We start from the raw sequence: 24,353 nt of genomic DNA on the forward strand, positions 1-24,353 counted from the left end.
TACAAAACCACAGAGACCAAGACAAAGCCCTTCCATGTGCTGGACAACCCCATCCACAATAAAGACCATGATTCAGTACCACAACATAACAACACTGGACTGGAGCCTGCAATGACCAAAAATGCTGTGAACACCCCCCCCCCCCCCCACCCACCCCCACCCCCACCACCCCACCCCTACCCATGCCCACCATAAAAAAGGATGTGAAAGGTCAGAGTAATCCCCCATACCGCTCTATAAACACGAGGCGGGGAAGGGGGGGGGGGGGGGGTGGTAAAATAAATAAGAAACGTGCGAGAGACAGAAAAAGCAACAGTGCCATCTTCACTCGGAAGTCTCCCCCCCTCTCCTTCAGGTCCTCCTCCTCCCTTAATGGTTGATCTGCATTGCTGCCGGATGGGATTGGCAGACCGAGCTCATCACACCCTCTCTTATCTCTCTCTCTCTCTCTCACTCTCCTTCCTTCCTTCCTTCCTTCCCTCTCTCTCTCTCACTCTCTCTCTCTCTCCTGCTGGGTTCAGAATTCGGCGAACTCCTTGGCACACTTCTCGGTGAAGGAGACCCGGATTTCCTCTTCCTCGTAGTCGTCAAAGTTGCTGGTGTCACCGGGACCTTTGCACTTAGGGATGAAGGGAGCCTCCACCTGAGACACACACACACACACACACACACGGATGGAGGTATGGCAGGAAAAGGGGGATAAATAAAAATTAAGGTAATTAACAGACAGAAATACGCTGTAAAACTAATTTCCCTTTGAAAAATGTTGATTCAGTGATTTCAGACAAAACCACCAACGTGCACACATGGGGCTGTTAAAGCCCATGATAACAACATCATATTCCTGACATCACTACAATCCATGATAACAATATCATACTGACATCACTACAGCCCATGATAACATCATATCACTTACACTACTACAGCCCATGATAACAACATCATATTCCTGACATCACTACAATCCATGATCACAATATCATACTGACATCACTACAGCCCATGATAACATCATATAACTTACAGTACTACAGCCCATGATAACAACATCATATTCCTGACATCACTACAATCCATGATCACAATATCATACTGACATCACTACAGCCCATGATAACATCATACTGACATCACTACAGCCCATGATAACATCATATAACTTACACTACTACAGCCCATGATAACAACATCATATTCCTTACATCACCACAGCCCATGATAACATCATATTCCTTACATCACTACAGCCCATGATAACAACATCATATTCCTTACATCACTACAGCCCATGATAACAACATCATATTCCTTACATCACCACAGCCCATGATAACATCATATTCCTTACATCACTACAGCCAATGATAACAACATCATACTGATATCACTACAGCCCATGATAACAACATCATATTCCTTACATCACTACAGCCCATGGGCCTGCTCCCTCGCCCCAATGACAGCAGGGCACGGGGTTCATAACAATAACAATTCACTGGTATAGTGCCTTTCTCAAACCCCAGTTTGCTGGCTGCCTGGCTTAACCTCTCTGGGCGGCAGTGTGGTATAATGGGCAAGGAGCTGGTCTTGTAACCTAAAGGTCACAGGTTCAATTCCCGGGACAGGACACTGCCGTTGTACCCTTGAGCAAGGTACTAAACCTGAATTTATTCAGTATATATCCAGCTGTATAAATGGATACTATGTAAAAGTTGTGCAAGTCACTCTGGATAAGAGCTTCTGATAAATGCCTGTAATGTAATGTAAAGTTAACCCGTGTATGACCAGAGTTAGACGGTGGCCGGGAACCCCACCCCACCCCACCCCGCTCACCTTCCTCTGGTAGATGGCGATCCAGTCCGTGGTGGAGAACCACTTGTGGCCCTTGATGTCGTTGACCCCGTTCTTCAGGTTCCCGAAGCGCTTGGTCAGGTCCACCTGCAGCAGGTTCCTCAGGAGGTCCTTCAGGTCCGAGCTGAAGTGGGAGGGGAACCGTACCTGCGTAGGCAAGGGCAACCCGTAACGTCTGCGCACTCGGTCGCTACGCACCTGTAACACGTCGTCGGGGCGGAGGGGCGGGACCCACCTTCCCAGAGACGATCTTCTCGTAGATCTGAATAGGCTGGTCGGCGAAGAAGGGGGGGTACCCCGCCGCCATCTCGTATATGAGCACGCCCAAGGCCCACCAATCCACCGCTTTGTTGTAACCCTGCGAAAGTGGCAGGGGCGTAACAGGAAGAGGGGAGAGGGGGATAGAGGGGAAAAAAAAAAAAAAAAAAAAGAGGGAGAGGCGTAGTAAGAAACGTAAGAGAGGGAAAAGGGCAGTGAGGGAGGGAGGGAGGGGTAGCGAGTGGGAGAGAAAGAAAGAGAGAGATAGAGAGAGGTGAGAACACAGGCAGAGAGACAGGCACACATAGAGGCACACAGACTGAGAAGAAGTGTCCCATGTTAACAGTAGAAGCAGTCGTCAGTATTTAAACAATAATGCCCCCAAGTTCCTCCACTGATGAATTACTGGACAGATTCGTTGCTGTGGGCACACAATTACACTACAGGTGTGTAGTGTGCCAACTAGTACAGGCTCCTGGAGCGGGGCGGGGCGGGGCGGGGCAGCAGACGCTCACCTTGCTCAGGATGATTTCGGGGGCTAGGTATTCCGGAGTGCCACACAGCGTCCAGGTCCTACCCTTCACTCGCTTGGCAAACCCAAAATCTGTTACCTGGGAAACAAGAGAGGCCCGGAGGGGAAGACGACGGTGGGTTAAAAAGAGTCGGCGTCCCCAAACTCACGAGCAGGAGAGCGGATGACGGGCGGGCGGGCGCATTACTGCACGTGACAGCCCAACACGTGACAAGGAGACGCCCGCCAAAATGGCAGCCACGTGGAGGTGAATTCAAGAGCCTGGGAAAGGAAGCACTGCCTAACACACCTGTATGTAGCCCTGCTGGTCGATGAGCAGGTTCTCAGGCTTCAGGTCTCGATAGATGAGGTCCAGAGAGTGCAGGTACTCAAAGGTCAACACAATCTGAGCAGCGTAGAAACGGGCGTGGGGCTCACTGCAAGAGAGGGAGGGAGAGAGAGAGAGCGTGAGAGAGAGAGGGAGAGAGCGTGAGAGAGAGAGAGGGAGAGAGAGAGAGCGTGAGGGGGAGAGAGAGAGCGTGAGAGAGAGAGGGAGAGAGAGAGAGCGTGAGAGAGGGAGAGAGACACACAGAGAGCACAAGACAGAGAGAGAGCACGAGAGAGGGAGAGAGAGCGTATGAGAGGGAGAGAGAGAGACACACAGCGAGCACAAGACAGGGAGAGAGAGAGAGAGAGAGAGCACGAGAGAGAGAGGGAGAGACACACAGAGAGCACAAGACAGGGAGAGAGAGAGAGCACGAGAGGGGGAGAGAGAGAGGGGGAGAGAAATGGATAAGCACAGGAAGGGGAGAGAATGAGACGTGTGTCATTGTGTGAGAGGACAGCGGGGTGAATGGGGGCTGGTTGTTGGGTTAAATCAGCAGTCAGGGACAGGGTCAGGGGTCAGGGGTCAGGGGTCAGTAGCCTACCTGAACCTGCCGATTCTCCGTAGATGTGAGAACATCTCGCCTCCGGGGACATACTCCATCACCATATACAGGTTAGTGTTGTCCTGAGGGAGGCACGCACACACACTTACATTCTCATGGAGCTTTTCTGGCATTTTTATATTTTTATATACTATACTTACAAGCACACACACGTGCACACACACACGCACGCGTGCACACACACACACACACACACACACGCACGCGCACACACACACACACACACACACACACACACACACACACAAGCACGCACACGTGCACACACACACATGCACGCACACGTGCACACACACGCATGCTCGCACATGCATGCACACGTGCACACACACATACACACACACGCAAACATACACAGCTCATACCTTGAAGGAGTGCTCCACCCGGACCAGGAAAGGGAAGCTGACCGCCTGCAGGATGCGCTTCTCGTTCAGCGTGTGCTCGATCTGTTTCAGCTTCACTACCTGAGGGGGGAGGACGGCCGCGGTCAGCCTGGCCAGGTTTGTGCAAAACTGGGGCCCCGTTTATTCACACAAAAACCACAGAGAAGCACAGTTGCTGTGCATCACCCAGCTGGGTGCCACACACTGGTGGGTGAGGAGAGTTCCCCCGTCATCACTGTAAAGCACTTTGAGTGTGATAAAGGCACTATATATGGCGCTATATACACAAGTCTTCATTATTATCATCACTATAACTATAAGACGTGTGACCTTTGTGACATCTCTCTAGCCCCTCCCCCCAAGCTGTGGCCAATGGCCCCGCCTCCAGAAGCCCAAAACCCACCTTCTGTTTGTCGAGGATTTTCATGGCGTAGTGCTGACCGCTCTCTTTGTGCTTGACCAGCATGACGCGACCGAAAGAGCCGGTTCCCAGGGTCTTTAGCCGCTCAAACTGGTCCAGAGACGCTGTGTTCTGCAGGTGGTGGGGGGAGATTAAAACAGTCGGCACTCAGGGCTAGACAGGGACAAATTCAGAGATTATCCTCACGGTGTTCACATTCACATTACATTCATGCAAGCAGGCAATCTTATCCAGTGTGGCTTCCAGAGTACGAGAGCAGTGGTGCACTTGCCTCCGGGTTACATGAGCAAAAGTGCCAAACTCGGCTAGCAACGAGACCAGCGAGTGCGTCTGCAACACTAGCGCTGCGCTAACAACACCCGAAATACAGTTCTCACACGTAGAGATGACATCCCTAACAAGCCATAAAAATGAATTATCACATAGGGTAGGAGCAGTAGGGGGGTGGGGAAGGGGATGGGGAGGGGACAGGACCGCCTCAGCCCATTCCATCATTCGATACACTCTGCAACCTGGAAACTGTTAAGACGAAGCACACTTTCGCAGGCTATGTCCACACCTTTAACTGAGCACATACGTCAAAATCATTGGGGGGGGGGGGGGGGGGAGAATGAAAAATAAAAAAGAAAACGGACTGAGTAAACATGTGAATTGATGTATATGGCATGGTGCTCCTAAATGTGGATGAAAAAGGCTGGCATGCACCTGCACAGTATTATCAGACTTCAGGGGGCGTGGCTACCACAGGCAAACATTGTACTTATAGTTGGCAGGGGGCGTGGCTAGAACAGGCACAGTGCTCACAGCCAGTAGGGGAGCAGGGGCCAAAAACCTGACTCAAATTGGAGGTGTGAATTTCCTACCCAAACCTGACGTACATAAACTAATTTTTTAATGATACAGACCCAAACAGAACTGCTGATAACCAGACTTGGACCCAGAACAGACTGGCAGATCCCCAGACCCTTTACAGTGCGAATCTGACCAGGTCTAGACCCAGAGAGATGCATCATGTCACGCACTGAAAAGAAGCAAGACCTACAGGAGACAAGGAACATCGAGGTCTACCAAAAACATCAGCAGACCTGGTCTCCTCAGGAGGAGAATTAAAAATCTCCTCCAAGACGACACTGTGATGGACTTCCAAAAAATAGAGACCTGGAAAGTGAGAAATGGGGGGGGGGGGATGGACCATTGGAAAGAACTGATCATTTGGTCCATCCCCTAGAGGGACACCTGTGACGCATTTGCTGCTCACTAGGGAAGCAGCCAGAAAAGGGGGGGGGGGGGGGGGGGGAAATGCAGGTGTGCGCAGAGTGACCACCTATCAGTGAGCTCTCCGCTTCCGTCAGGACATGTGTGTGTGTGTGTGCGCGCGTGTGTGCGTGCTTACCTGTGCTGGGTTCTCCCACTTCTTCAGGAAGTCCTCTTTGGCTTTTGCGAGGAACTCCTTCACTGTAAAGAACAGAGGAGACCATCAGTTCAGCCGATTGTGCAAATGGGGTAACAAGCAAAGAGACAGGACATTCCTCCCAGTGCAAACACACACACACACACACACACACACACACACTTACATACGCACGCTTGCACGCATACATGCTTGAACACACAATGGCACACGCAAAGGATAAGAGAACGATTAATGTGCAGGCCAGGTCGACCGTGACACCCGTGAAATATTACTTTCAAAATGACATTATTCATACGTTAGTTAATTAAAAATAAATCCACTTTTATCTTCTCATCAACGTTCACATAAAAGAGCCCAAGAATAATTACTGGAAGTTCATTTTCCTGCCCGAATGCGCGAGTAAATGGAGATCTGAGTGCAGCGAGCGATTACTTCATACAGAGATCTGGAGTTGTGCAGGGGGAGAAAGAGGATGTTACTTTTCCCAGAACTCACGCCTACATAAACTACTATATACTGCCATTTTTTTAGATGCTCTTATCCAGAGCAACCAACAGTACAAACTTAACCACAAAGACCAGGTGCACAGGGACAGTGCCCCACACCCGTGGGATTCAAACCTGCAGCCGCAAACCTCACTTACAAGTCTGCCTCCCTAACCACTACACCACACTGCCAAATCAAATGCACATCGATGCTCTCCATTGGTGTACAGTCAGACGCAAACACTGGCGCGCGCAACATATGCACACTAATGCATGCGCATGCACACTAATGCATGCGCATGCACGCTAACGCATGCACACTAGCGCTGGCACATGCGCAGCACTGAAGCATCGTATGCGTCTGAGGGCTCCCAGCAGAGGGAGCGCAGGACGATCGCAGACCTCTGCTCCTCTTCCTCGCTCCTCATCATCCATATCAGGCTTACACTGCAGCACGCTTCCCCAACATAAACACACAAATTCTCACCAAGACACGCACGCAAACACACATGCACACACACGTACACGTACACACACACACACGCAAGCGCACACACGCCCACACACACACATACACAGAGGAAAGAGCACAGGGCAAAGTTCAAATACGGTCTTGTTTACTTCACTCGCATGGCAGATTAATCCTGGGAGAGATGAGGGTTCCCAGCCTGCTATGGAATCTGCTCCTCCTGACCCACACACTGAACCTGCACCTGACTAACACTGAACCTACTCCTGACCCACACTGAACCCGCTCCTGACCCACACACTGAACCCACTCCTGACCCACACACTGAACCTGCACCTGACTAACACTGAACCTATTCATGACCCACACTGAACCTACTCCTGACCCACACACTGAACCCGCTCCTGACCCACACACTGAACCTCCTCCTGACCCACACACTGAACCTGCACCTGACTAACAATGAACCTATTCATGACCCACACTGAACCTACTCCTGACCCACACACTGAACCTGCACCTGACTAACACTGAACCTATTCATGACCCACACTGAACCTGCTCCTGACCCACACACTGAACCTGCTCCTGACCCACACACTGAACCTACTCCTGACCCACACACTGAATCCGCTCCTGACCCACACACTCAACCTGCACCTGACTAACACTGAACCTATTCATGACCCACACTGAACCTACTCCTGAACCTGCTCCTGACCCACACACTGAACCTGCTCCTGACCCACACTGAACCCGCTCCTGACCCACACACTGAACCTGCTCCTGACCCACACACTGAACCTGCTCCTGACCCTCACACTGAACCTGCTCCGGACCCACACACTGAACCTGCTCCTGACCCACACACTGAACCTGCTCCTGACCCACACAGTGAACCTGCTCCTGACCCACACTGAACCTGCTCCTGACCCATACACTGAACCTACTCCTGACCCACACACTGAACCTGCTCCTGATCCACACTGAACCCGCTCCTGACCCACACACTGAACCTGCCCCTGACCCACACACTGAACCTGCTCCTGACCCACACACTGAACCTGCTCCTGACCCACACACTGAACCTGCTCCTGACCCACACAGTCTGCTCCGGACCCTCAATACTACATCCACAGAGCTTGCGCTCGACAAACACAGCATAGCAAGTTCCCGACCCACATTCCCTCCCTACCGCCGCGCATATTACCAACTGACGTCGCGAATCACCCCGCACCACCCTTACCGTCTGCATCGGGCGGGGCCTCTCCTCCCCCTGAGGACTCCTGAGCCTTAACGCCCCCCTCAGCGCCCCCCTCAGCAACCCCCTCAGACATGAGCCCTGCTTCGGCCAGCTGCCTCTTCCTCACTCCCGAGGGCCCATTGCTCCTCTTCACCCCTCCCGATCCGTGTCCCCCGCGCTCCCCGTTCACCAGCTCCGTAGCCTTTCCCTCTCTCCAACCACCCGTCCTTTACGCTTCCTCTCGTCTCTCCTCCTCCGTTCACCAGTCCTTCAGTTTTCACCCTCTCAAGTTTTAAAGCTCACAGAGTAGGGCTGTGTTCTGCTCCTTCTTAAAACTTTTGGATCGATCCAACCTTCGCTCGCCTTTCTACCAATATTTACGCACCGCTCGCTCTCGCACTCTCTCACTCGCTCTGTGTGTGTGTGTGTGTGTGTGTGTGTGTGTGGAAGGGGGGGGTGAAGGGCGATCATTTCAATGTCACAAATAATGTCTATGTTGATCTTTGGACAGAGAGAAAACAAGGGAAAGAGGAAGGACAGAGAGAGAGAGAAAGGAACAGAGAAAGGACAGGTCCTTGCTTGGCACCTCTGGTTTCACCAAAAAAAAAAAAAACACATATATATATACATACATACACTGAACTGGCTCGAGAAAGAGAGCATACTGAACTGGATTGAGTAAAAAGGGGGGTCACATCAAACTGGACGCTGGCAGCACACTGAACCAGAGAGCCCGGCAGCCACAGAGATCCACACGGCGCTGCAATTTGGGCCGTTCCCGGGATAAGTGATTGCACAGCATGGTAATGGACCTTTATTTTTTTTCTCCTAAGAGTGTGCACTGGTTCAACTCACAGTACCAGTGCTGCCGGCCAGCCAACCGCTGTCAGGCACCTCCATGAGGCGCTACGGGACTGGACGATATTCCTAACGGCAGTGATGCAATGAAAGAGGAAGCCAATAAAACAACAGCAGAGTGACGGCCATGATGATGGCGTTGAAAGGAAAATTGAAAGAGGCGAATTACTGTCGTACCGCACTCTAACTAGGCCAGAGGAGTGCGGAGCAGGGTAAAAACGAAAAGGCCCCCAGAAAATGGGCGTCCCGTTAAGAGGAGATAGGAAGGCCGCCACTCATAAACAGGCTTGTCTTTGTTATGCAAGCGGCCACAAAGTGGACTGGGAACCAGGGAGATATTTATAGCCCACTGTGGAAGCTCCACCTAGAGCGTGTGTCCCAACGCAGGCCACACGTACGCACACGCACGCGCACACGTGAGCATGGACGCAAGAACGCATTCACGCACACACGCACGTGCACGCACACACACGCACACGCACACACACATGCACAGACCAAAAAAAAACAGACACAAACAAGCACACCAGACGCATGTTCTCAGAGAAACTGAGGCTGCAAGCAACTAATGCACAGAATTAAACGTAAGAATTGAACCTAAAACTGTGCTGGTAATGTAATTTGCCGCGGTACTGGCCAAGGAGGGAGGGATCGAGTCGGCAGGACGCCCACGTTTCACGCACCAGCGACCCCCTCGGGTCACTGGGTGGCCCATATTCATCCTGCCTGCACACCCCCCCACCCCCAACCCCACCCTCCGCCCCGTCTGCGCAGCTCAACCGCCAGACCGACCGTACAGCTGAAAGGAGCGAGCAGCAGCGGACATCTTGCGTTTCGGAAGGAGAGCCGGTGTTCGCCAGCACCTTCTCAAACTGACAGAGCGCGCAGCCACGAGCTGAGCTCGCCGACACAACCGGACGTTACCCAGAACAGGGGGCGTGGCCGCAACGGGACACACGTACAAATTTAAGGGAGGGGCACATCCACCATGCTGGCGGCACGTCCGATCTCCATCTGAACTGAAGCGGCTGAGCACATCGCAGACAACAGTGAACGGGAGCCTAGGCAGCAAACACCCCATTCACAAAGCCTAGTCAACCAGTGGCCATGAATTTTCTATGAACCTGAGCGGCCCTAGCAACGGGGCTGACGTTGCCAGGGAAAATTTGAAAGCTTGTTTGGAACGGCCGGAAAGTTTCCAGTTGTAGTGTCGAATCAACCAGCGATCTATTTCTCTCGCTAGCGGGCTAGCTAGCCATCTCTCACTGGCAAGGAGGATAAATATAAATAGATACAAATGCACTGCTAGCTAACTAGCAAGCAGACGGATACATCGCTAACTAGCTAGTGACCTCTCGCGCGAGCTATCTTTATCCGTCTCGCTAGCTAGCTAGCTAGTTTTAACATAGAAAGTTTCTTTTTCTTCATCAAAAAGGTGTAGCTGGCTGCAAAAAATCACTTAGAGGACACAACGGAAAGCTCTTGCCCAACCCACACCGTAGCAGACTTGAGCAACCCATCAACTGAGTTTCTCGCCGTGTGAATGCCGGGTGAGGAAGAGGAGCAGGTTGCCTGAGAGACGGGCCAAACAACAGCGAGCCATTGAGCAAGAGACTTTCAGGCCGTTGGATTGGAGTGCCTTGGCTGCTGAGCGAGAGGGACGGTTTCGCAATCACCTTCAACTGCACACAATTATTTTTGGTTTACATTGCGGAATAGAATCTTTGAAAGTGGTCCAACCAATGAAATACAGAATGCCACCGTTACTCCGATTGGCAGGAGACCAGAAGCTATGCTAACCAATGGAAAAACATAACAAGAACACATGACCCATCCCATAGGACTATATACATAGGATACAAAGACTCTTTGATCATGAAAACTGCAGTGCTATCTCACAGGGGACCTAACCATGACGTGGCCATAAACCTTGATTCAAAAAAGAACAAGTAATTACAAGCAGAATGAACGCAAACAATTCAATATAAAAATCAACCATGTCACCATCAATGACTAATACTGAACATGATCTTTAAGTGAACAAAAATTCAAAATCTAGGCTATATCATAAAATACTGAAAAAATATAGTTCTATGTACTGGCAATCCCCCTATTGTAGATAAATGAATGGGCCAGTGTGTATATCTTGTAACAAAACAAACATTGCCACACAGGAGTTAGCTAGCACTACATGACAACACATCTCGTATTTGACTACTAAAGATAACCAGCCATTTGTTCAACTAATCACAAGACATTTCATGTGTGCTTTGAATGCTAACTGTATGAAAAGCTAGCATTCAAAGCAGAATTTAACAAAGACAGTTTGCTAGCACTAGCATTAGCCAAACGAGCCTCCCTATGTAAGCCAGTACACCGTTTCATCAGTGTACAGGCAGCCAGCTGCATATGACTGTGCATGAGATTTCCAGCTACTTAATTATGAAATCAATTCTTATTAGCTACACGTTGGATAAATAGTGATTTGCGCTAGCTTGCTAGCTTCTACTAGTAAGCTAATGGCAGCAACAAGTAGCTAGCAACCCCACTCCACTGTGAAAATATTTATTTTTGAGTGATATAGTGATATAGCTAGCCATCAATTTGGTATTCAAAAACATCACACAATTAACTAGTATATTTCAGCTGCTACAAAATAAGGAACGAACTGATGCACAGAAAAGGCTAATTAGCTTCCCCACCACTAAGCTACTTGGGTCCAATCAGTCAGTAGCCGTGAAGACCTGTAGAATTTTGCTGGCAATGACTTCATCACATGTAGCTAGTTTTGAAGTGCATTTTCAGATCATTTTGTCTAGTATTTCCAGTGTAAATTACTTTACTACATGTCTAGGCAATCACACTGAACATTTAACAAAGAACCTGGGACTTTCTTTTCTCACTTTGAAAAAAAGGACAGGTTAACTCCCAAGGGTTAAAAAAAAAAATATATATATATATATACACACAAACATACACATTCTATCTACATCATGATAAGTTAAATTACATTTGTTAGCCTGCTTAACTTAAACTCTGGCATCTCAGCAGCGAATTCCCATTTTCATGATGCCAAGCCAGTTAGCTACTGACAATTAAGTGTGTTGCTTTCATGGTTCACTCATTTTCCTGGTTTTTCAAACCCAGCACAACAAAAATACAGTTAATATAAGCCAACAGAAAGGCTATATGTAATAGCCAAATATTATTTCAGTAGCAAGATGGTTGCTTATGTATGCATTTGTTTGTACTGCAGGGACTACAATACATTTACTGGAGGGAATGAGGGAGATGTTGCTGTTGTGGGTTGTGATGGAAGTAACCGTTAAAAGGAAAGGAGCGCCCACAATAAGACCTGGCCTAACCCATGGTGGAAGAGGATAGCAAACGGCCACTCAGCCAATGGCAGAACAGGAGAGAGCCACACACAGAGTGCTGTTTGTTTGGAGAGGCCTCTGTGCATCACATGATGTTCAAGAGACTTGGCAACCTCGGGATTTGGCCCCTGAGGAAAGGCAGAAGCAGCAGACAATCGCACTTCCTCCCGCTTGCACGTCACGCCCGAGTTTTACAGGTTTCCATAACCGGGGGGGGGGGGGGATAAGGACCACGACCCGCTCAAACTCCCTGAAGAAGGAACTCTCTCATGTAAACAGCAGCTGGGGCTAAGCAGGCCTTCCTCACCGCTCCTCCTCCTCCTCCACTTCCTTCCACTGAGCCCCCCTCAATAAGCCATCTACTGCTGAGGACAGGTAGAATGCCTGTCAGGTAGAAAACTAGAATAATCACCACAAATCACAGATGCATATGATACTGTGAGAGAACCTCTGTTATCGGTGCCTCTGAGTGGCTTCCCCACCATAGAGCATCCCTGGCTTTATGCCTCCACCGACAGAGCAGTATGCGTTATGTGCACAGGTACGCTCATTCACACAGGTACACTCATTCGCATGGCCACGCACAGGCACAGCTTGCAGGTAAGGACAGCACACACCGTCGTGCACCAGTCTTTTCTGGTGAACGCCGGCAGGTGAGCAGCTGGAAATCCCTACTCTGTCACACCATTCTCCCCAACAGACATCACCTGATCAGCCCAGCCCAGCACCCATCATCATACAGCCATGGGGTCCCCAGCCACCATCATGCCAGCCTAAAAACTGACCAGAGGCAACAGGACCACATTGCCTCCTCCCAGCAGCCAGGGAGGGGTAAAAGGGCCATTCTGGACCTGTCCTAAGAATTCACCAGCAGCCAATTAGGGCTCCATCGCCCCATCCTGAAATCCAGGCTCCAGTCCCCCTCTTCGTGGGGTTAAATTTCCAAAGGGAAAACCTGTGCATGCCTGTCCTCATCTGCAAAGCTGCTCACAAGGTTGTAAAGTCATGAAATGAGACTCCATCAAAAGCCAGACAAATTTGTCTACAAGAACAACAACACAGAGGCACCCCAGTCAGCCACGCTCCACCATTTGTTTTCTGGACAGGTTCAAATTTAAACGCATGCACAGAAACACGAGTAATATAACAGGCTGTACATTCTTTGACATTCACCATCTTCCTCTGACAAACTACCTGAAATATGCCATTTCATAGTACAACAGCAATAACAGAATATTGGGAGATATTGTGCGTTGCATTTATCCCTCTCAATCAGTGCATAAATACACGCCATCCAAGCAGAAACCCGAGATCAATGTGTTTGTGTTTTGTTTTTTTTTGGGGGGGGGGGGGGGGTTTCAGGTTGCAGGTGCGTGTCCGTGGATTTCCGTCTGATCGCCAAAGCCTTTGATAGGGCAATCAGAAGTACGTTCATGTGACAAGGGCTCAAACAAAAAAAATCAGTTGCATTCCCAACAAACTAGCATTCCGTGTAGCAGGCCAACCACTTCTCACTGTCTTAAGTTACAGACACCGCAGGTCATGAGTAACAATCTTTTAACCCTCACTTCGGTACGAAAACAGGACCGATTATCTATGGACGAGTCACCTAGGACCCATCCAAGTTACACACACACAGTATTTCCGGGCACCTAAAATCACGGTAAACGGTCATTTGGCCATGTACGATATGCTGCCACCTGTGTTTCTAATTTATGTATTAGCCAGCCAGTCAGCAAGATAGATATCAAGCTTGCTTCAAACGCTATGTCACGGTACAAACGTTAAACCATGTAGCTAGGTAGCATACAACCTTGCCTGCTATCCATTTCCTGTCTACACTTGTAGCTTGCTACAGGCTGGCTAATATGGACGGATGTAGCAAACAAGCTAGCTATCTGTCAAATGACAAATAACAGGGGATTAAATACGAAAATACGAATGCAATACATTTGAATTCAGAGTGCATTAGCGATGTTCGGTGTATCGTCAATGTAAGTTATGTGTCCTGGTGTAATCAAGGTATTTATATACACAAATATTCTCACCACTCTCCATCTCGCTGCCTTTCTTAGCGGTGGGCGCGTTGCCCATGATTGCAGGCCGGGAAGGGGATCCCTTGAACTCGGATCACCCTGTCGTCCTCTTCGGGGGTCTTTCTGGTCCGAGGTTTCTGGGGGTGATCTTGAAACTAATCGTTGCTGCTAACTTAAATTCGTTTAGTTTTATTTCCCACTCGCTAATGTTAGTTAGTTTTTCCTAAATTGTTATGGAAAAAAACAGGCCAATACTTCGGGTGTTAGCCAGCTAGCGAGCTCGCTAGCTAGCTTGCTTTCTCCCGCTACCTCTCTGCGGCTATCCTGCTTTCCGGGACGAGTCCAGTGCGCTGAACCCGGTCCGGATCTCCTATCCTAGCCTGTCCCTCCTCGCAGCCCCCGCCGAGGCCCCCTCGGCTCTCCGCTTTTTTCGAGAACTAGAACCCTGTTCGGGCTGCTTCTTGTGACCGCTGCTCCAAACTGGTCACACCCCCTTCCTGTCCCAACCCCGGTTCCGATGCCCTGTCTGAATCCAGTACCGATTACAAATTGCCCAAATCAGCAGCCCCCCCATTAATCCTCAGACTCAGGGCTGAAGGAACTCCAGCCTTACGAAGAATCCGCCTCCACGCAGGCCCTATAGGCCAGGGCACATACAATAGAGGAATTGAGAGACAGCAGAATATGGTTGCTGATTGGTCAGTTGTCGAGATGACAGGCATTTGAGGTATTTCCATTGGTAAATGGGTGCCTGTCAACAACGATTATCCCGCCTCCACAGACCAGTGAATGACGTCACCTATTATTTTCCTCCTTTTATTGCCACGCCTTCTTCCCCATTCAGTAATTTTGGTTGGCTCGTCGGGAGAGATTTATCGGTAGCCTTACCTAGAAACCGTCCCATTCGCTGAATTTAGATTGGTTATCAGAGTAAGGGCCTATAAAACGAAACGGCCTCGTCGACCCCCCCTCCCGCACGGCTAATCCGTGATTGGCCGAGTGACGTCAACGACAGACTATTTTTAGAAAGTTGGTCAGGATTTAAGGCACGGGGAGACTCTACGACTCCAGAATATTAAAAAGGCATTGATTTGTTATTCTCCACTTCAAGGCCGTACCCATGTTAAAAATAAAGAGGGCAATTCACTGAGCGAGACAAAAAAACATCAAGGCACTAGGTATTGCTCCCTCGGTTCATATAATTCAAACGATAATAGCCCAGAGGGCGACTAACTGGCTCTCCGTGTTTGGAGTGGCAACCACTGTGTTGTCAAGGAAAACAGAAGGCTAACAATTTTGGCTGGGCGTGATTAACACAAGTCATCACATGGGCACATCTTTTTTTCCAGAGGCCAAAAAGGTGAGGTGGCAGTGAACACCAGACATGATTAGCTGATTTAATTAAGTTATCATTATCTGATTATAATTACACCTTAATCAGTCAACCAATCTTTATTTGTATAGCTCATTTTGTAAAACTAAATACAATGCAATGTGCTTTACATTGTAAAAAAAAAAAAAAAATCAATGAAAGCAATACAAGTAATAAAACAAATAACAACCCTATAAAACAATAAAAAAATAAAAATAAAACAATGCTACAAAAGAATGACTGACTGTAAATAAATAAGTAGATACATATGTAAAAAAAAAAAAAAGACATGTCAATGAATGCTCATAGGTAAAAGCGAGACTAAAAAGGTGGGCCTTGAGTTGACTATTGCAGCTGCCCTTAGAGAGGGTGGGAGACTATTCCAGAGGCAAGGGCCATATGAGCTGAAAGCAGCCTCACCATAGGTTTTAGTCCTGGATAGTCACCATTTAGTCCCTGATTTAGGAATTATTCAAAGAAAGTAGTCAGAGGATCTGAGTGCTCTGCTTGGGACATATTTAGGAAGCAGTTCAGTAATATGTTCAGGGACAGGTCCACGGACAGATTAAAAAACGAATGAAAACAATCTTAAAATCAATTCTGAAACGAACGGGTAACCAGTGTAAGGACTTTAAAACAGGAGTACCGGGTGTTCTCTTCCTAATACATATCATTCAGAATGCTGCTGCAGGAGTAACTAAACTAACGCCTTTTTAGGAAGCCCAGAGAATAGTGTGTTACAGTAATCCTGCCTGTTCATGATAAAAGCATGCATTAGTTTCTCTGAGTGAGAACAGGTCTGACTTCAGCGATGTTTCTCAAGTGGTAAAAGGAAGTTTTGGTCACATTCTGGATATGTGCCTCAAATCTCAGATCATTGTCGATGAAAACACCTAGGTTCAGTTGGTAGTGAACCATTGACATGGCACTCCCAAACAGGTAAATACTTATTTAAAAAAAGAAAGTGGGGATAGGATGAAGCATACACATCGAAGGGTTAAGTTTTCTCACAACTTCAAAAAGCAGGTCCCCATTAACCATTGCAAAATATTATAAGCAAACATATGGTGGAAAGGTAGGGTCCGTAAAAATACACTCTCTGCTCACTTTTTTAAGATACGCCAGTCCTAATGTTTGTTATCTTGTCTCTGAAGCATATTGCAAATTCACTGAATTTAGCCGGAGATTGTCTCACTATTCACAATGGGAATAGGCTTAATCAATTGATGTACAGTTGAGGGAGGGAGTCTGTTCTACTATGCTTACAACCATTCCACAGTCGACCAATAGGGAAAAGGGGCCTTGTCTCAACATCAGATAACTATGCATACAGCCAACAGCCCCCCAATACACACAGATATTCTTAAAAAATGGCAACATGGCAATACTCACACACGAGTACATGTGTATACACGCACGCACGCACGCACACACACACAGTGAATGTCACGTTACCCTCCACGGCCCCAGCCCTGTGGAGTCTACTGAATCATATGACTTCATTGTTTTATTTCTGTGCTTCTGTGCAGGGCTAGCCTTCAGGTCCTCAGCCCCTGTCTTCTACCGTTGGTATCTGGCAGACAAGACTGCTGTGGAAGGACGCTCAGTGATTGGCTGAGAAAGCCTCGCTGTAGTGGAAGACTTTCAAAACATTTCATTTCCTTTTCCCAGTTCACCAGACATTTTCACATCACTCGGCCTGCCAAACATGCTCTCCTGCACGTACACACCACACAGTCTGCCAAACACACAACTTGCCAAGTGAACCAAAAATACTCACCCAATGCATTGCAGTCACACCGCACAACCCCCATACACCCAACGGTCCACCAAACAGACACCACGTCTGCAGAACACATTTACACACAACAGAACCTTTCCGATTTTAACGTGAACTCTCAGTAATCAATCTGTTAGGTCACAGGAAGGGGTGGGTGTATCACAGCAGGTGAACGCTGAAAGAACTTTAAATGTCTGGAGACGCGAGAGGACACAGGGCATGGAACCACGATGAAGCCATGTGGTTGGACAGGTAGTCTGAATTTAACTGGTTGCTCCAAAATGGGATGACAAGAAAAAAAAAAGTTAAATTGGTCGGGTGAAAAAAGGTCATGAAAGTGGTTACAATTCAGTTCCCTACACAGCTCCACCAGCCAGCCACCAAATCTCCTACCCTCAAAGTTTAAAAAAACGATGAGAAAAAATGTATTAAAACAAAAACAAATATTTTATTTTCATTGTCTTAAGATTTTATAAAGCTTATTTTTCACTACAATACAGCACATTACAAAAAAGGTCTGTTCATTTTTGAAAGAAAGAAAAATGTATATACAGAATACACAAAAAAAAAAAAAAAAAAAATGAAGCATCTCTTCCCCCAAAGATCTGTTCTCAGTTAGCCAACCCCAAAATGCCAGCACCGGTGTGTGGTTCTGAGCTCCTGACAACAGCATGACCCACTGAACCCAGGTGTCACGACACTAACCCAGAAACATAACACAGGTATGGAAGCCCTTTGAGGGTCACCCCCCAAAAAAAGGGAGGGGAGGGTTGCAGAAGAAAGAGGGTTCAAACTCCTACCTTCATCACGCTCCCCTAGCCCCACCCAACCCCCCTGGAATACCCCCCCCCCCCCCCCCATTCAGTGTACAGATGCCTATCCCACAATGCACACAGCTTACTTCCCCCTACCGCTGCACGGCCTGGCGATCCAATCAGTAAAAAGCAGACAAACTGCAATTCAAAGGTCGACTTGACCACTGATTATTACAGATAGGTTGGAAAGAGTTAACCCATGATTGTTTGGGTTGTGGCTGGTGAATTAACACAGGCAGGCAGGCAGGCAGACAGACAGACACACAGACACCCATTCATCGTAATCCTTCATTTGGGATCTTCCTACAATGACAGTAAATTAAACAAAATAAAAGCTTTACACTTTCTTCTTAAAATAGAAAAATGGGCTCAATTCACTGAAAGGAATCAAATTACTGTGTGTACTGACAGCAGATGCATTAGGCTGTAGTCCAGATTCTATCCTCTGTGGAGGGCTCTGCCCCCTGCAGGTATGGAGGACCAGGCCCCACCAACCTGATGACAGACAGGGCTTTAAAGCCACAGAATGTTAAGTGCTGCAATTGTGTGAGAGTGCTTGTGTGTCTGCATGGGTGTGTAGGGTGTGTGTGCACATAGATGTTGTGCCTGTGCATGCCTAGTTGTGTTGGCAGATGTTTTCCTATAAACAGTCCATAGAGTTATCGGGCATCAGGTTTAAGGATGGGGCTTTGCCAGGAGGGCAAGAGGGGGGAAGCATGGTGTTGGGGGCGGGGTCCACATTCTCAGAGTCCTCCATCCTCTCAGGGCAGCCTTCCCAGTTGATGTGGAAACGTGTGACACGTGGGTTGGATGCCAGTATGTTCCTCTGGAGCTAATGAGAGAAGGGCAGGTAAGGGAGTTCAAAGGTCAGAGGTCAACACCGGATCTGGAGGTCATAGATCAGCTTTCCAAACGAGACAATTAAAGAACACTTGCTTACAGACTGTAAGTCCAATTGGCCTCTTCGTACCAATGGCTGTTAAGAGGTTTAAAGACCTAATGTAATCAAAATAGTCATTGAAAAAAAGAAAAAAAAAAGAAGCTATTTTGAAATAAAGAACCAAAGAAAACAAATAATACAATTTGGAGACCGTACACCATGTTTACGGCCCGAATTGATTTTTTACATTTTAACCAGTCGGCAGTGCGATAGAACAGTGGTCTGCCAATCAGAAGTGACTATCTGTGAAAAACACACACGTCATGTCAGCCATCCAGCTCGAGTTTACAAATGACACGCTTTATATATATATATTTTTTTTTAAACATTTTTTATTTAAGCATTCTTCATGTGGCAAAGTTAGTCGCATGCGGGTACAAACGGCGCAATCAGCATGCACACCAAGGTTTTGAGATGGATTGTGGATGTAGACGGATAATCGTCTTAAACTGCTTTTTAAAATCACCCCTTTTTCTTTTACCCCTATTAGGAGTTCCAAGCTGCCGCAATTTGGCCCAGCGCGGAAGAAGCACGCACTATCCTCCAGAACGCGTTTTTACAGCTACTACTGCTTCGTTGTAGCAGGCAGCCGCACAGTACTTCCTCCAGAGGAGTAAGCAGTAGTGTTACTTATGTGCACTGAGGCAAGGGAAACCTGCTGACTGAAACGCTCCCTGCCTGGGCTGCTGGTTGGCCGGCACTGGCAGTGAGGCCTTAATCGCCCAACCGAAGATGAGCGTTTTGACAGCACGAGCCACCCAGGGAGGACCTATTATTTCCTATTATAATCAAGGATAATAAGGTATTACATTTTTGTCTAAAGATCTGACACCATTCAGCATGACAAAGATGCAATAATACAGGAAATCAGGAAGGGGGGGGGGCAAATACTTTTCTTAACAGCACAGTACCACACACACACGTGAGGACAGGTGAGGAACGGCGGACATGCTCACCTGTGCGTAATCCGGTTTGATGGGCGGGTTCTCTCGCAGCTCGGGTTCCGTGTACTCGTTGTTGACGTAGTAACCGATGCGAATGAACTCCTGCCTGCGATAGGTGCAGGTGATCAGCACTACGGTCACGCCCACCGCGTCGCTCTCCGGGATCAACGCTGTGTTTGGTGCGTCTGCCTGCAAGCACACGGCAAAGGGGGGGGGGGGGGGCGCCAGCGGGGGGAGGGAGAGAGGGGTATAAGGCAGTGGATCCCCAAATTTCTGAACCTGCACACAACTCAGCGAATGAGTACATTTACTGTGCCCCGCACCTTATAAAAATGTAACAACGTATGTTCTCATATGCAATTAAACCACTTTTTTTTGTTTTTTTATGTCAAAAATAGCTGTATGTACACTGTAATGCATGCAGTGCATGTAGTAACGGAAGCGTTTAGCCTGTCAATGGAGTGTGTATCATATAAAGCAAGCCTTCCTTGCAACTGAACTCAAGCCCTCTTGAGAGCCACAGTTTTGGAACCAATGGTGTAGGGGCCGGGGGGGGGAGGGAAAGTGTACACAGACAAAGAAGATCAAATTTCCAACTTGACCAAATCCACAACCCAGAATTCATGCACTCGCACACAGTGCAAGGCTGACCTCACCTGAAACACAAACATATGCCTTCCAGCAGGAACTGGACCCACGAGGACGGAGTCCAGAGTCTGATCGTACTCCTCGCTCTCTGCCGAACCCACGTAAATGATCTTCCACTCCAAATCTGAGATGAGCAAACCCCGAGAGTCAAATCCCAGTATTGCGCACCATCACCCACAGATGGCACCAGCTTCAGTACAGCTTGAAACAGTAGTGCTACCCTCTCGATTAAAGACAGACTTTATAAATGCAACTAGTAAGGATCAATCCTGTGACAAAACAGCATGTGTGGTATTTTATTAAATGTCTTGCGAATAAAAGTATGGCATTCAGTAAAGACTGCGATTTGCATTCCATTTTTAAGGCGTGTCAGGCCGTGCACCTGCATTATTGATGTGCATACGTTTTCTTTTGTTTGTGTAAAAACTAAACATCCATCCTGTGATTTAGCACGCAGGCACTGCGAAATGCCGTTTTGTCGTTGCTAAACACAGCGTCGCGGCATATTGCGCTTTAAATCCACAAACAGCACATTGCATTTTCCAGAAAATTCCCAAAATTTTATTCTACTTGCAATAAAGCAGCGAACCACTTGCGTTCGTCACTACGCGAAAAAGAACCGCCCATGTGTCAAAACCGGCCAATTGCTACGAGGGGGCGGGTACGCCACAATTTTTCGCTCGCTTACTTCAAGTCCCCGCCGGCGCCAAAATTAAAACACATAAACATTGATTTGCCGCAATATTTTTCAAGTAAAATATTTCACGGAAGTGAAATATTTTAGCTACATACCTAGGTAAATAGCATGAAGCAATCTAGCACTTCTATACTTCTAACGTTATCTTCAGGTGCCCACCTTTATCCATTTACATTTAGCTAGGCATTTAGCATACGCTCTTACCCAAAGCGAATTGCGTAGACTCGTAATTTTAAATGACCAGCGCTGATGCCAAGTCATCAGGGTCACAACCGTTAGTAGTAACACGATCAGTATTTATGTATAAATATTATATACGTACAATAGGTATGCACAATACCACGTGTCTTCCTACAGCCAAATCTAGCTAATTTCAGGTGAGCACATTTGCATTGCATGTCAAAACTAATGATAACAAGCAAGCCACTTTTTCTTTTCTTTTTTTTGCAATTTACACCAGTTACACCGAAATTACAGTACGCGTATCCAGCTAACAATTAGCCAGTTAAACTAAACCAACGTGCTCGTTCTTCAGTCTTGCTGACGCGGTCTAAAGCAAGCAAACTTATTAACATTAAGCTTTTATTGCTACATATATTATATATACACACTAACATTACTTTAAAACATACGCTAATTTATACGAGGGTGTCATTAAAACTTTAAACTGTGTAAAAATGACCGATATTATGTAATTGAACTTGCTTAGGCAAGGGAACCGTTCCTCAACCCTATCAGCACATCCACCGGGCCCGCCATTTCACGCACCCGTGCTGTACGATAACTACCACGGACACTGGAGCATGCCCAAATTTACAATTTCACTGTTACACCACCAGTGTTGTGCTTTTAACAGACCCGTCTACGCCAAGTCCAAGTTCTTACCTTCGGGCAGATCTTCCATGCACTCGAACGTGATCTCGAACTGGAAGGGGTTTCCAAAAGGACTCGGATTATCCAGAACCGCAACGTTTAGCACTTGTACCTTCGCCATTACAGCTGCGACCAGCAGACCGACGAACTGTTACAAAATAGCTAGCTAGCAAACCAGCTATCTTCGAAAGGTGGCAAGTTAAATGTCCCTCCAAATTTTCAGGTCTAGTTCCTTTTGATCCCGGAAACGCCAAATACTTTTACCGCAAATTAACTTGCTAACTTTACGCCGACAGGGTTTATTATGTTTAACTGCATGGGTCGAGGGTCTGAGTAGTGTTAGCTAGACAGCCAGCTGTGGGCATTTATTGTCGTTGATCGCTGTTAAAATGAGTCTCGGGTGTAGTTACACACGCAACTGCTTTCTTAATGCAATTAAGGAATCTATCTGGTAGGTTTGACTCAGAAAGCTTTTCATTGAAGAATTAAACTGCAAAACAAAGTTCGAAAGATTCCTAAAATCGGCTTTACTATTTAATTACGAGAGGATAAATACCCACTCCCGCCAGTATGTTCACAGAAGGCTCCACCGGATGTCAAGGACGGCTGCTTGAGGCTTCGTGCGGATTGGACAAGAATATTCTGTAAACCCGAATTCTCGCGACGTGGATTGGCCAGTATCGCGATGCTCTGATAAATGACATTAGAAATGATGAGCTCACGCGCTCATTTAAAAGGTCAATAAGAAGTAATTCGCATGTGCTCTCTCGGTGTCGTATGTCTAAAGATATAGGCTTCTCGATCTGGCTCAAAATATAAAAATAAGCGGTTTAACCGATAGCACTTTCATGACAGTGAGGTGTTGGGTCCGGCGGTCTACTCACACTACGCCATTTCGTTAAGTGTGAGACAGACGTCCAACTGAAACCTTGCATGCAAAACTGCAAAAGTACTCTGCAGGTACAGAGTGATATCTCGAATAATGTAGGAGAGAATCAGGACAATATTCTCTCCAAAACAAACATTTAAGAGGCATAAAATTCAGCAAATACTCAAAAACAAGCAATCTTCAATACTATCATTACAAAGCCCTGCAATGCTAAAATAGGAAATGGAGGGGAAGCACAGTACAGTATGCTATTACATGCCAGTAAGAGATTGCGATTAAGTGTGTGGGAAATACACTACACAACCCTGAGGGAAAAGTTGAAGCATCTCTCTCTCTCTCTCTCTCTCTCTCTCTCTCTCTCTCTCTCTCTCTCTCTCTCTCTCTCTCTCTCTCTCTCTCTCTCTCTCTCTCTCTCTCTCTCTCTCTCTCTCTCTCTCTCTCTCTCTCTCTCTCTCTCTCTCTCTCTCTCTCTCTCTCTCTCTCTCTCTCTCTCTCTCACACACACACACACGTGCAAGCACACAAACAGATGTTATTAGCTATAAGGAGACACAAGTACAGACCCTTTGTTGCAGATTTTGTTTTCGTGGGAAGACCACAGTTTGCTGGGTTTTCCCTGCCTCATGACAGGAGAGCAGCTCCGGGTGATCAGGTGTCAGTAGTTTGCAAGTGTCTACTGCTCATGTAGTGTAGCCTACTCCTCCAATGACTGTGCAGCTTAGCTAATGGACTACAGAACCAGTAGCTGGCAGCAGATGTTTCAAAGGATGTACATTCTCCTCTGTGTTCCCTCACACTGATGGACATTCCAGCGGTGGGATGAGTCTATGAATCACTGCCCATTCCAAGGAGTCAGGAGAAATGTGAGCACTATTAATAATGTAATAATGTACAATAATCAGAAATAAATCATTGAATGATAAAGAAATCTGAAATAAAATACAAGTGACATGGCAAAAGGAAAGAAAACAATCCCTAGGCTCCGGCCCGGTCTGTGAAGCAGCTGGGGTTAATGCAAGTCATAACTGAGCAGTGGTACAACGCTGTACCGCAAACATGCAGAACTACATGAACACAGCTGTTCTGCGCTATAATTGTTTTACAATGTTAGTCTAATGATGGCCGCATAAGGTCAC

The 24,353-nt window shown here is 47.4% G+C and overlaps 2 protein-coding genes across 3 annotated transcripts; both read right to left on the reverse strand.

Annotated features, from left to right (window-relative positions):
- Positions 1-159: 159 nt before the first annotated feature.
- LOC118216144 (cAMP-dependent protein kinase catalytic subunit alpha) lies at positions 160-14,892 on the reverse strand. Of its 2 annotated transcripts, none has more exons than XM_035397177.1 (10): positions 7,992-8,402; positions 5,771-5,832; positions 4,360-4,488; positions 3,939-4,037; positions 3,553-3,635; positions 2,934-3,060; positions 2,628-2,723; positions 2,090-2,212; positions 1,837-2,001; positions 160-643 (listed from the first exon to the last, which is right to left on the reverse strand). In XM_035397177.1, the coding sequence occupies exons 1-10, from the start codon at positions 8,080-8,082 to the stop codon at positions 518-520; spliced, it is 1,101 nt and encodes a 366-aa protein (XP_035253068.1). In that variant the 5' UTR covers positions 8,083-8,402; the 3' UTR covers positions 160-517. The 2 variants fall into 2 exon arrangements, with proteins under 2 accessions (XP_035253068.1, XP_035253069.1); XM_035397178.1 differs by lacking the exon at positions 7,992-8,402 and adding an exon at positions 14,272-14,892 and having other exon boundaries at positions 161-643.
- A 3,608-nt stretch (positions 14,893-18,500) lies between these two features.
- On the reverse strand, positions 18,501-22,939 carry LOC118217411 (histone chaperone asf1b-A-like). The gene is made up of 4 exons (XM_035399380.1): positions 22,341-22,939; positions 20,767-20,882; positions 20,123-20,299; positions 18,501-19,058 (listed from the first exon to the last, which is right to left on the reverse strand). Exons 1-4 carry the CDS (start codon positions 22,447-22,449, stop codon positions 18,867-18,869), a joined length of 594 nt encoding a protein of 197 aa, XP_035255271.1. The 5' UTR covers positions 22,450-22,939; the 3' UTR covers positions 18,501-18,866.
- Positions 22,940-24,353: the final 1,414 nt, after the last annotated feature.

This window comes from Anguilla anguilla, chromosome 17, assembly GCF_013347855.1.
Source record: "Anguilla anguilla isolate fAngAng1 chromosome 17, fAngAng1.pri, whole genome shotgun sequence".
NCBI lineage: Eukaryota > Metazoa > Chordata > Actinopteri > Anguilliformes > Anguillidae > Anguilla > Anguilla anguilla.

Coding starts and splice junctions, on each gene's coding strand:
- LOC118216144 (XM_035397177.1), bottom strand. CDS start 8,082: ATGTCTGAGGGGGTTGCTGAGGGGGGCGCTGAGGGGGGCGTTAAGGCT. Junction 3,636..3,938: donor GGGTGGAGCACTCCTTCAAG/GTATGAGCTGTG, acceptor TGCCTCCCTCAG/GACAACACTAACCTGTATAT. Junction 2,724..2,933: donor ACCAGCAGGGCTACATACAG/GTGTGTTAGGCA, acceptor CTTGTTTCCCAG/GTAACAGATTTTGGGTTTGC.
- LOC118217411 (XM_035399380.1), bottom strand. CDS start 22,449: ATGGCGAAGGTACAAGTGCTAAACGTTGCGGTTCTGGATAATCCGAGT. Junction 20,300..20,766: donor GGCATATGTTTGTGTTTCAG/GTGAGGTCAGCC, acceptor GTGTGCTTGCAG/GCAGACGCACCAAACACAGC. Junction 19,059..20,122: donor TCAAACCGGATTACGCACAG/GTGAGCATGTCC, acceptor TTCTCTCATTAG/CTCCAGAGGAACATACTGGC.